Here is a 13716-nt window from a genome sequence, read left to right on the forward strand (position 1 = left end):
ACGAAAGAGATGGAGAAGGGAAACCATGAATGGAGATAGTAAATCATTCGATGGATTTTCCTTGTGTGCTTTCATCCATGTAGTTTTGAACAATTCTGAGACAATTTTTGAGTTTCTTATCTGCTTCGATTCCGAATATTTTTTCAATCCTCCATAAGAAATCGGGATAAAAAAGGTGTTGTAGTGTTGCTTCGGTGGTGGTATCGAAGGAACGAGCAAAAGGATTTCCAGGCACATCGGGAAACAAGTTATGAGAGTCTGAGGAAGAAGGTGAATTGAAATAAGGGTATTTTTGTCCAAAGTGGATGAAAGTATTTAGATCTATAAGATGAAAGGGAAATATATCAAATATGTTAATAGACCCCTCAAATGGGCTAGATTAGTAATTAGCCCTTTTTATTTTTCACTAGTGATTATATACAATAAGTTTGTTACTTAATTATATTTTTAAAACAACCAATAGCAATTTTACCTTTAATGTAAATTAGGTCAATTTCAGCCAACATTATAAAACATAAATATTTTTTATCTTATTCTGCATCAATAGCACGTAAGTTGATTCTTAAAAAAATTCATATTTTTTATGATTTAATAATAGAATTAGAGATTAATATTTTTAAATTCGGTGAAATATTTGAATTTTTTATCCAAATCGTATAAAATAAAGTATATTTTTAAATTTTTTTTACTAAAAACTTTTCACGTTTAATCATATATTTGTGATCTTCTACTAATTAGTAATAAAATGACACACATATAAAGTGTACATGACAAGATTAAGGACCGAAAAGACAAATTGATGAATAATTTCTCTAATTGACTCAATTTGTCATTGTTAGGGTAAAATTGCTCTTAGGCACCAACGTTAAGGATAAAATTGCATTATTTTAAACGTTGGTGGTAAAATTGCTCTTACGTGTAAACATTAAGGTATTTTTACATCTTATCTCTATTTTGCATACATGATTTGCCCCCACTAATTAGAATAATGTATAATACTTTTTTTTATATTTTTTTAATAATTTCTAAAATTTATTTATTTTATCAATAGAGTTTCAATTATATCATTTATAACCTTATCCATAAAAATGTTTTGGCTGGAAATTATATCATTTCAGTTGATTTCCCGAAGCAGATTCAAAATTGGTTTATTGTGAAATTACAAATTAACATTCATGTTTGGACCAAGAACTTTGAAAGACTTACCAAATTATAACATGGTAATTTCATTTCAACGCCCACATTACACTCCATAAACTTGGAGTTCACAATACTTTTGACTATTCAAACAGAATCTTTTTAAGATTAAAAAATTTGCATGAAATCTCTTATAAATTCCCAACTTTACTGCCGACAACAACACAATCATCTCTTTCAATTCAATCAGCAAAAAATGCAAAGCCCAGTGAGGTTTTCAAGCTGCCGAGGAGTCACTTTTGAAATTAAACCTCACAATGATCCTTTTGCCCTCTCAACTCCATCCCATCTTGACCAAAATGCCAGCACCCGTTTCTGGCTCTCCTGGTTCGGAAACTCCTCCAAGATTTTCCCTTCTTCTGTACAAAGATCTATCAGTCGGCCTAGCAGCCATTTCTGCGATCTTGATCTTGATCTTGATCTCGAGAACGATGTCATCAGTTTGGAAGAGGGCAAAATTGAGCTCAAGCAAAACACAATTCCACCAAAAGCTGCTCCAAGAAAACAAGAATCAAGATTATCAGTTATACTCCTTGATCAAGGCTTATTCACTGTATACAAAAGGCTTTTCCTCTTTGTTTTCACTTTGAACATTATTGGTTTGGTCCTCGCAGCTACTGGAAACTTCGCATATGCGAGAAACCGCGCCACACTTTTCTCCATAGCCAATATTTTCGCCTTGACACTGTGCAGAAGCGAGGCCTTTTTACGAGTTGTATTCTGGCTGGCAGTGAAGGTTTTAGGAAGATCTTATGTACCTCTTCCTATAAAGACTGCAACAACCTCTCTTCTTCAGAGTCTTGGTGGGATTCATAGCAGTTGTGGTGTTTCTTCCATTGCTTGGCTCATATATGCTTTAGTTCTTACGCTTAAATACCGACAGAACACTTCGTCGGAGATAATCGGAGTCGCCTCCGCGATTCTTACGCTTCTTTCCTTGTCAGCATTGGCTGCTTTCCCTCTAGTTCGGCATCTACATCATAATGTATTCGAGAGGACTCATCGTTTTGCTGGATGGGCGTCTCTAGGTCTTTTATGGGCATATGTGTTGCTCACAATCTCATATGACCCAAAAAGTAGATCGTATAGTGATGAAATCGGTTCGAGACTGGTCAGACAGCAAGAGTTTTGGTTCACTTTAGGTATCACGGTTCTGATTGTGATCCCATGGGTGACGGTTAGACGCGTAGCTGTAAAAATATCGGCCCCTTCAGGTCATGCTTCGCTGATAAAATTCCGTGGAGGGGTAAAAGCGGGAATACTAGGGAGGATTAGTCCGTCGCCATTATCCGAATGGCACGCCTTTGGTATAATTTCGGATGGGAAGGACGAGCACATGATGTTAGCTGGGGCGGTTGGGGATTTTACAAAGTCGTTAGTGTCGAACCCGCCGAGCCATTTGTGGGTGAGACAAGTGCACTTTGCGGGGCTACCTTACTTGGTGAATATGTATGACAGGGTTCTATTGGTGGCTACTGGTTCGGGTATTTGCGTGTTCTTGTCATTTCTTTTGCAGCCGTGTAGAGCGAGTGTGTGTGTTTTGTGGGTGGCTAAAGGAATTGAGCAAAACTTTGGTTCGGAAATAAAAGAAATGATGAGTAGGCATCCTATGGATAAGGTTATTGTGCATGATACAGCAATTTTAGGAAGGCCTAATGTGTCGGAAATGAGCGTTGAAAGTGCTAAGAAATGGGGGGCTGAAGTTGTGATTGTAACGAGTAATCCAGAAGGAAGTAGAGATGTTGTTGATGCTTGCAAAGCTGCTGGAATTCCAGCATTTGGTCCTATTTGGGATTCTTGAACTTTTAATTATATATTTGTAAGCTTCTTGATTTTTTTTAGAAACCAGATCCTTAAACAATGAGGAGAAGGTTAATTCCTTGTAATAAATTCTCTCTTTCCCTCGTATATCGGTTCCCGTTTTCCAAACTAAGAAGTAAGAATGTTTCTTAGTATCCGTTTCCGATTTAATTTGCCTTTCATACAAAGATAGGTTAAAGTATTGAAAAAGAATTAACTTATATAAAGTTTTGAAACTCCTAAGTGGATAAAGATTTTCATTTTCAACCAAAAAACATTCCAAATAGCTTACTTTCATCATAAATTTTTCATTCACTATTTATGGGTTTTGACGTCATAACATACCGTTAAAAAAATCTTATAATATCTAAAACTCTAAAATGAAAAGACAAATAGTATGAGAAGAATGAGTAACCAAACATCATCTTAATCTATTCGTTATATATTTAAGCATCAACTTGATAAATAATCACAATAACTAAAAGTTAATAATTTACAACAATATATGGCAAGCCTTGGTGCAACGGTAAATGTTGTTGTCGTGTGAGAGGTCACGAGTTTGAGTCTTAGGAGCGGCCTCTTGCCAAATAAATTGGCAGGGGAAGGCTTGCTCCCAGTATACCCTCGTGGTGGGACTCCTCATTGGATCCTTGCTCAGCGGGGACGCGTAGTGCATCGGGCCGTCTTTTTATATGAGTTTGAAGATTTGTGAAGTTTTTTTTTTTTTTTTTCGGTTTTGTAATCTTCCTATACTTCCTTTGTGAACTCTTGAACTTCTGATGAAAAATGTCCAATCTTTATGAAGAAATTGAGAATCTAGAAGAATATCATATCTGAACAAAAGAGATTTGTGTTTTCATTCTCTCTTGTAATGACTTTCAACAAAATGTTGAAAGTGATGTGACTAATTTAATCGAAGCAATTAATTAACCAAAGTGTATAGAATATACCTCGAACTCCATTCACTTACATTACAAATTACAAATTGAAACTAAAATCTATTTATAAAAATCTAAATCGTGTAACAGCACTATGTGAATGAACCAAATATTCAAAAATGCACTATTACAATTTCAGCTAAACTAAACATAATAAAAAATTGACATGTCATACATTCAATCATGTGGACACTTTGTATTCATATTTGACAAATTTTTGTTTCTCTAATAATACACAATTTTCGTCCATGTGAATGTATTTTTTGTTTTTATTCATTTATTTATTTATTTAAGTTATCTTAAATGCAATTATTTTTTTTCCTTATCCTTTTTATTTAATTTAATTTTGTTTTTTTTTTTATAAATTTAAGATAACACATCATTTTATCAAAAAGGAACGTGGACTTATCTTTTTCTCCATCTTATGATTTGATTTGCATTGTAGTTAGCCTTTATACTCCAAGTTATAGGATATAATTCACATTATTGTAACAAATTGTTGCACCCATGTATATTTAGGATCAAATTTATGATTATAAATAAGTTTAGATGTAATTTGAATTCTTTGGTAAATTTAATTAATTTTAATTGGGATAAGGTAATAGACGTAAGGTTTTTGGAGAAGTACCAATTTAGGCTCCACGGTCAAAATAGTATCAATATAGACTTAACGTTCATGACATAACATCAATTTAGGCTTAATGTTTACAACATAGCATCAATTTAGGAATTACTAACAAAATATGGCACGTCATCCGTTAAGTCTGCCAACTCACCGTCATGTCACTTAAGGTACCAAAATAGGTCTAAGGTTTGTAGAAAGTATCAATGTAGACCTCACGTACAAAATATCACCAATATAGGCTTAAGGTTTACAAAATAATACGAATTTAAGCTTAACGTTTACAAACTATATCAAATTTACGCTAAACGTCACAATTAATGTATATTCTTTCCCTATTAACTTTATATGTTATCTTTTTTATTTTTATTTACTTCTATTTCTTATTTCTTATAATACAATTAATTATTATTCTTGCCACAAAATATATCCAATTATGAAGATATCCCAAAAGCAGAATAAAAGGTTATCTAAATCAAGAATAATATTGTATTAACCTGTGCTGAACTAGAGTGCATTAGTAATGATGTTACTGTGAAAACCAGTAGTTACTTTGATTTCATTTATATTGCAACTCAGTTAAGTGAACATTACTTGTAGTAACTCACCAATTTATCTAGCCACATCCTTCAAAGAACTGAGAAAATATTAAGATAAGAAATTGCATCAAATTATATGCCTTCACATCTCTTAATTTGTCGTCATGAAATAGTGCCGTCAGACAGTCCTTAGGCTGAGATCCCATGAGAAATAAAAACTAGAAAAGAATTAAAGAAAACTCAATGTTATCGCTTTCAATAATTTTTGTGTTATACTGCAAAACCATCCTTATTTTTTTTTAGTAGAAACAGGAAAGAAAAAAAAAACAAAACCGAAGAATTAACCTGGGATTAGCCTAGGGAAGCTAACCCCCATAACATCTTCCAAAAAAAGAGAAGATAAGAAATCAGGAGGAGAAGATAAGGTAGTGACGCTCAACATCTGCTCATGCCCGTCAGCAGCCAAACGATCCGTAACCCTGTTTTGCTCTCTGAAGACATGGCTGAAACTGATGGCGTCAAAGGAAGAGCAAAGCCTTCTAATGCCTTTAATTAAATTACGGCTATTAAGACAAATAACATTATTATCGGAAATCATTTTGATGGCCTCAAGGTTGTCCGATTCAACCCGCAGTTTATTCACCCCCAGACTCTTTGCCAACCTTAGGCCAGAAAATATCCCCCAAAGCTCAGCTGAAAAGGAAGACCCCATGCCTAAGTTGTGAACATACCTCCATCATCCCTAAGAACCCCTCCTGCCGAGATTTTACCGGAAATAAGGCACGAACCATCCGTGTTTAATTTAACCTCCCCTTCTTTAGGCCTACACCAACCAAGGAGATGAATATTTCTCTTTTGGGTATAAATAGCAAGGTCATCACCTTTGAAACTGGCCAAAATATTAGATAATTTTTTCAAGAAGAAACCTTCCAAATTAGGAAGAGCAACAGTTTTCCTTTCAAAAATCTCCACATTCCTCCAATTCCAAATCTGGTGACAGACAATTGCAAAGAGAATATTACCATGTTCAAGGTTGCCCAACAGCTTCCCACTAACGCCATCAGCAAACCAGTCAACATCATAGTGGGCCAAGAAATTTGAGAGCACATGATGAGGAAGAACTTTCGACCACACCTCCTTGCTCTTAGTACAATCCCTAAGAGCATGACAAAGAGTCTCCACATGGCCCCTGCATCTACTACAAACACCGGAATCCACCGGATGCCGTCTGTTCCTCTTTGAATTAGTTAGCAACCTATTTTTGGCCCCAATCCAGAGAAAGCTTCTAATATGGTAGGGAACTTTTAAAGCCCAAACACTCTTCCAGACATCAGAGATTGATCCCGCCCCATTCTGATTGAAAGCCTCATAAGCGGATTTACAGGTATAAGCACCGTTATTAGTCAACGCCCAATAATGCCTATCCTTATCTTCCTCCATATTACTAATCTTAACTCCTCTGATTTTTAGGAGAATGTCCAGATTAAAAAAGGATGCAAATTTATCCCAAATCCAATCCCCCTCAGCATCCACCACATCCGCAACCCTCCAATTGCGGACATTATCAGGAGAAAGGGAAATACACTCTTCTAAAAGGGGTTTACCACCAATCCACGGGTCATTCCAGAAACTGATAGATTTACCGTTTCCCACCTCCCAGCCAACTCCAGAACAGAACTCTGAAAAGATAGAACTAAGGCCTTTCTAGAGAAAAGAACAATTACCAACTCTCTCTTTGGGCCCCCCAAAGATTCTATCTTTTCTATATTTCCCACAGAGGAGACGGACCCAAAGAGAAGAGGGGAGTTGCCACATTCTCCACAACAGCTTCATCAATAACACTTTGTTATTATCTTTCGCTTGTCTTATCCCAAGACCCCCCATGTTCTTAGGCTGACAAACCTCCTTCCAAGGAACCAGATGGATCTTCTTCCCCTCCGTTGAATCCCCCCAAAGGAAACGCCGATTGATTTTATCCAGATCATTCAGAACAGGCTCCGGCAATTTGCACGCTTGCATAATGTGGTTCGGCACCGCACAATTGACCGATTGAATTAGAGTAAGACGGCCAGGGAGAGAAAGAGTCTTGGCTTTCCAAATAGCACATTTTCCACTAGTTTTGTCAATAGTTTCTTTAAAGGAGGCTTTAAAAACTCTGTCACTATGGAGGGGAACCCCAGATATTTGCCTAAAGAACTAGTTAGAGGAATACCAGAAATTTCACTAAGCTTATTGCAAACACTCTTACTTATATTTTTAGAGCAAAGCATCCTAGACTTTTGGATGTTAATCTTCTGGCCAGAAGCAGCACAAAAACAGTTCAGAATGTCCATAACCACACCAATTTGCTCTTCATTTCCTTCCACAAAGATCATAACGTCATCTTCCAAGAACAAATGGGTAATCTGAGGACAGAATCTGTTGATGGAAATAGGGTGGAAAACACCATTACCCACCGCCTCTTGGATAAGGTGAGACAACCTCTCCATAGTTATAACAAATAAGAAATGGCTCATAGGATCCCCTTGCCGGATGCCCCTGGAAGGTGAAAACTCTTCAGACATATCTCTATTGATCAGGACCTGAAAAACAGGGGAAGAAATGCAGACCTCGATTAATCTCCTCCAGTTATCCGGGATACCAGCTTTCTTAAGACTATCCAGAAGAAAGTTCCAGTTTAAGCGGTTGTAAGCCTTCTCAAGATCCAACTTAAGAGCCACAATACCTTTCTTTCCCTTCTTAATTTTCATGGAATGAACCATTTCCCGGGCAATAACGATGTCATCCATCATCTGTCTACAAGGAACAAAACTGCCTTGATTCTGGCTGATAATATTAGGAAGAATACACCGGAGCCTATTTGCCACAATTTTAGTAACAGCTTTATATAGCACATTACACAGACTAATCAGCCTCATTTGTAAGAAGGGGGATGGTTTCTCAATTTTAGGAATCAAGACAAGAAGCGTTTTATTCACCAGCTTAATATCTTCCGTACCATTGAACACGCCTTTGATAAAACTATAAACACCCTCATTCACGGTATCCCAATGCTTGTGGTAGAAACAGGCAGGAATACCATCAATCCCCGGAGCTTTGGTGGCACCAATACTAGAGAAGGCCAGATCAATCTCTTTCTGGTCAATAGGATGGAAAGCATCTCGAACCATACCCTCATCCAAACTAGGAAAGGAAATCCTAGAGGAAGCTTTATCTAGATCCACCCTTTCCTCTTTGAATAGATCTTTGTAAAAATTAAAGGCCAAGCGACGAACGTCCTCATCCTCATAGACCCAATCTCCATTTGAATCTTTAATCGCATCAATCTGATTCCTCTGCCTTCTAATAATAGTTGAAAGGTGGAAAAACCTGGTATTGCGATCACCATCTTTAATCCAAGCTTTCCTAGATTTCTGAAACGAAAGAAACTCTTCCTACCTCAACACGGCCTCCAATTCATTCAGAAGAGATCTAAGAAGACAATTCAAATTATGATCAAAATGAAACTCCAAATTACATTGAATGCCTTCGATTCTATTAAGCAGTTTATACTTCCTTCTGATAATATGCCCAAAGACATTCCTATTCCAACCCATCACATTTCTTCTAAACTCATCTGCAGCAAGGAGGACATTGGAGTGGGGCTGTCAGTTATTCTGAACAAAGTTTTTAAACTCAGGGTGAGATTCCCAGGCCACCTGGTACCTAAAAGGTCTATCCCCTTTAGACCGATGGTTTTTAACCAACTGAGCTAAAATAGGACAGTGGTCAGAATGGCGAGGGAAGATTTAGAACTCTCACTTCGGGAAATCTACTGATAGTCGCAATATTCGCATAAACTTTGTCCAACCGAACAAAAACATTATTGCGCTTCCAAGTGAACTTATGACCAGCGGCTCCCAGATCCGAAAGCCCACATAAATCCATATTCTGTTTATGGTTGAGGCACCTATTCACATAGTGGTTCCCACCCCCTCTTTGATCACTCAGAAGACTAATATCATTAAAATCACCAGCCACGAGCCAAGCATCAAAAATACTTGTACTCATAGAATACAACACCTCCCACAACCTTTTACGATTAGCCATGATAGGGTCAGCATAAACAAAGGTGATAAAGAAGGGTTTATTACCAGGAAGACACACTTTACTATGGATAAATTGCTTATCCATGAAGACACACTTCCAAAAGAGCCAGATTCCCCCAGCCCGGCCAGTAGCCTCCGATCTGACACAATTCTAATTACTAAACTTTCTAACCACCTTATCTGCTTTACTTCCACTAATCTTAGTTTCCATCAAAGCAAAACAGGAAGGGTTAAATTATTTAATTAAATCTTTAACATGGATACGGGTAGCCTTACTAGCCGCACCTCTAACATTCCAAACAAAGAAATCCATAAAAAAAAGGCAGACTACTGACCACAGGCCCAACACCCTAAGCTAGGTATTTATTCGGGGCTCCTAAGAGCCTTGAGGAGGTACCAGCAGGTCCCCTTTTCTCCCAATTATCCAAGGAGTTATGATTATTTTTCTGAATACCTTTTTGTTTTTTCATACTCGGTTTATTGACGCCCATGACCTTTCCATTTGAAATATCAACCTGGGTTTTCGGGATACTAACCTCATTGAGCTTCTTATTCCCACCTAAGGTATGATTCGATGAGCTACCCAAAGCAATAAATCTGGATTCGAACAAGGGGTTGGTAGTCTCAACTTTACTGGCCTCTGGATCGGCAGATTCTAAACCCGGCATACTAAGCTCCATATGCTCGCTTGAGTGATCAGATTCCTGAGCCTTCTCATTGGACAGGACCCCAAATCTCGATCCAAATCCGAGAACCGTATCATCACCAGAACCAGCTTTTAAATTGGGGGGCCTCACCTTGATCACAGGGGCAATCTGTAGAGAATTCATCTCCTTGCTAATGTTATGAGGGTGATTATGAACAATAGTAGCACGAGTCCTACGCCTCACCGACCTCTTCGCCAGCATCCCGGGGCCAAAGGTCCTCCCTTCACCTTGATTTCCCTCTTCTCCATTTTTGTCAGCTACCATAACCTCTTCGACCAGCTTATCTCTCTTAGGGCACCCTTCAAAGTTATGGCCAAACATACCACACTCGAAGCAAATATTATGAATGCCTTCATATTCAATATAGTAAGTCGAATTCTGAACGCAGACTTTAGATAAAAGAGGCTTAGAAAGATCTATATCAATACAGACCCTAGCAAATTTACCTCTCACTGCCCCAATGGTGGTTTTGTCCACATGGTGAACCTTCCCAACAAGACCACCAACCTTGTTAAGAAAGGTTTCACTATAGTATTCAATAGGTAAACCCCGGGAATCTTACCCAGGTGAGGATCCTATTGACTGAATAGTCATGAGGATTAAAATTAGGAACTCATGGCCTTAATGCCAGAACATGATTATAAATGATATAAGGGCCCCCATTAATAACAATGTTGAAGTCCTCCACCCTAGTAAATTTTATCACATAATAGTCATTCTCTAGGCCAGTAATGGTGACTTTCCCTTTTTTAGCCCACTGTGCCTGGATTCTCTGAGCGAAATAGTTAAAACCGATTCGCTTCCCAAGCATAGTTACAATTAAAGCTAACTTCCATTTGGAACGTAGGGCACGCTTATCTGCCGAGGACATCCTAATCACCGGACATAATGGGTCATCCTGCTCTCCATCCTCAGCATCAGAGTCAGAATAGACCTCATCAGATTCATCTTCTACAATTTCCTCATCTAACTCGGGTTCCTCCTCAGCCACCCCCATCACAGTGTCTCTCCAGGAGATTTTCCCCACTTTAGCCGCAGCCGCTTGGCCTGCCTGACCACCTGCCGGGAATGCCTGGCCGCCCGTATAGAATGCTTGCCCGTCCGCCTGGGCTGCCTGGCCGCCCGCTTGCCCTGCCTGCCTGGTCGCCTAGAAAGCTTGGCCTCCCGCCTGAAACGCCTGGCCGCCCGCCTGGCAGGCCTGCCCAGCCGCCTGGAATGCCAGGCCCCCCGCCTGGACAGCCGGCAAGCCATCGGCACTCTTGCCTGCCCCATCTCCCAACTTTCCTGGCACTGCTCCGGCGCCCACACCTGCACCCATCCCCTAGCTCCCCTTGGACTGCCGGCGGAGCCTCCCCAAGACCGACACCGCCTGCCCCGGCCCTTGCGACCTCCCTCGACATCGGATCTGCCCCCTCTCCCGCACCTGCCCCTTGCCTAGCCCCCGCCTGCTCACCAGGCATGGATCTACCTCTACCGCTAGACACCTGCCCACCAGGCGCCGATCCACCCAAGCCGCCTATCCCGAAGCCCTTCCTAGCACCGTCCATGCCCAGATCTGCCCCGCCCCTGCCCCCTCTCCCGCACCTGCCCCTTGCCTAGCCCCCGCCTGCTCATCAGGCGCCGATCTACCTCTACCGCTAGACACCTGCCCACCAGGTGCCGATCCACCCAAGCCGCATGTCCCAAAGCCCTTCCTAGCACCGTCCACGCCCAGATCTGCCCCGCCCCTGCCCCCAGCCGGCAGATCCGGCCTCCCCCCTCCCTTCCGCGGCCCCGTCGGCCCCTCCCGCTCCCTGGATCTGTCCCGCAGCCGACCTCCACCACTGCCGCGCCTCTCCCTCTCGCCATCGCCACTCTCTCTCGACCTCGCCATCTTAGTACCACAAAAAAAAATTATATTAATTGGTCTTCCCGCTTATGTTTGGCCTCGATCCGTCATTTTTAGTCTTTATTTTATTTACGTTAGAGCGTTCACAAAACCATACTTTTATAAATAAGAAAATAGAACTAAATAAAAAAGATAACATATAAAGGTAATAGGGAAAGAATATAATATGATTAATTGTAACGTTTAGCTTAAATTGGATATTTTTTGTAAACATTAAGCTTAAATTTGTATTATTTTGTAAACGTTAAGCCTATGTTGGTGTTATTTTGTACGTGAGACCTAAATTGATATTTTCTACAAACCTTAGGCCTATTTTGGTACCTTATGTGACGTGGCGCTGAGTTGCCAGACTTAACAGATGATGTGTCATGTTCTGTTAGTAATTCCTAAATTGATGCTATATTGTAAACGTTAAGCTTAAATTGATGTTATGTTGTAAATGTTAAGTCTATATTGGTGCTATTTTGAACGTGGAGCCTAAATTGGTACGTTTTTAAAAATCTTAACTTATTTTGGTACCTTATCCCATTTTAATTTATTGACAAGTTTAGGGTTAAATAAATAATTAATCATAAATTTATTATAATTAAAATTAATTAGTTGAGAAAGTAAAGATATAAACCCTAAAGGTAGTTATATATCGGTTTTAAAGCAATTGAAAAGGATAGTCCTTACATAGAAGCAATAGAAGCAATTATGTGAAAGTGGGATAGTTCTAACCTGGAGTTCAAGCAATTGCAAGAAGCAGCTATAAAATGAATGAATGGAGGTTTCAAACCCAACCAATCAAACCAAAATCTTTATCAACAATAACTTTACAATTTTAAAATTGTTTTGCATTTCCATTTTACTTTTTAAGTCTCCTTTGTTTCCAGAAAAAAAAAAAAAAAAAAAAAAAAAAAAAAAAAAATCAGCAAAGTGCATTTCAATTTTACAAATTCCCTTTTACGCAGCTTATTTCAAACATAGAAACACGTAAATGTATCAGACTATTAACAACAGAGCAATAATCAATAATAGCAATACAAAATCCAATAATGCTAGTACACAATCTAATAATGGTAAAAATCAAATCAATTTCATGCGACTTTGACGGGTTCACATTGCCCCTTTGACAATTGAAATATGAAATTAATTCATATTGCTTTTAATTATTCCTATAAATTCAAATGATTAAAATTTGTCTAGTGATTTTTAAATCAACTTCACCGCTCGTTTTGTTTAGTTCGTGTCCGGTTTTTTTGATGTGTCATTTCCGAGTAATCCGAGATGTACGAAAAAGTTAGAGCTTATTGAATTTCATTTGTGTCATTTTGGTCCGACATATCTAACATTTACACCATATATGTTTGAAGCTCCTCTTCGAACTTCTTTGAACGTGCTCAAGTAATAGGTCCATCCGGTAACGTATTCGCTCCATGTGAGAATCCAAATTTTTAGTCCGGATTATATCACAATGACTCATATATCCTTTATCTATAAATTACACAAATCTCAAATCCCTCTTTGCAAACTTGTAAACTATGTGACTATCTTTACAAATTAGTCAAACCACAGATTAAGATAGATGATGAATTGTAGCATCTCTTTCGGGAGACATAAAACTGTCTCGAGACTTGCTCGATATTTATAGAATAATGACATGAAACTTGCTAAAAACACACAAAAAAAAAAGGTAGCAACTTAGGTGCAGGGCATTTCCACCAAGTACGCTTTGGTCTCGAGAGTTGAACTCAATTAAAAGTACGCTTTGGTCTAAATCCAATACCTTTCTATTTGGTATTTTTTGTAAAAACAAAAAATGTACAAATATACTATATCATAAAAACATCCAATATCATATAGATATTGTTCGCTTTGGTCTAAATTCAATACCTTTCTATTTGGTATTTTTTTAAAGCAAAAAATATATTATATCATAAAAATATACAACTATT

At 38.6% G+C, this 13716-nt stretch overlaps 1 protein-coding gene across 1 annotated transcript; it reads left to right on the plus strand.

Annotated features, from left to right (window-relative positions):
* The first annotated feature begins 1353 nt into the window (after positions 1–1353).
* LOC136232857 (adenylate-forming reductase 03009-like) lies at positions 1354–3224 on the plus strand. Its single transcript, XM_066022301.1, has one exon. The coding sequence runs from the start codon at positions 1394–1396 to the stop codon at positions 2996–2998; it is 1605 nt and encodes a 534-aa protein (XP_065878373.1). The 5' UTR covers positions 1354–1393; the 3' UTR covers positions 2999–3224.
* The last annotated feature ends 10492 nt before the right edge of the window (positions 3225–13716 follow it).

Source organism: Euphorbia lathyris, chromosome 6, assembly GCF_963576675.1.
Source record: "Euphorbia lathyris chromosome 6, ddEupLath1.1, whole genome shotgun sequence".
Lineage (NCBI taxonomy): Eukaryota > Viridiplantae > Streptophyta > Magnoliopsida > Malpighiales > Euphorbiaceae > Euphorbia > Euphorbia lathyris.

Bases quoted from the DNA above. Each gene is read 5' to 3' on its own strand.
- LOC136232857 (XM_066022301.1), top strand. From the start codon at position 1,394: ATGCAAAGCCCAGTGAGGTTTTCAAGCTGCCGAGGAGTCACTTTTGAA.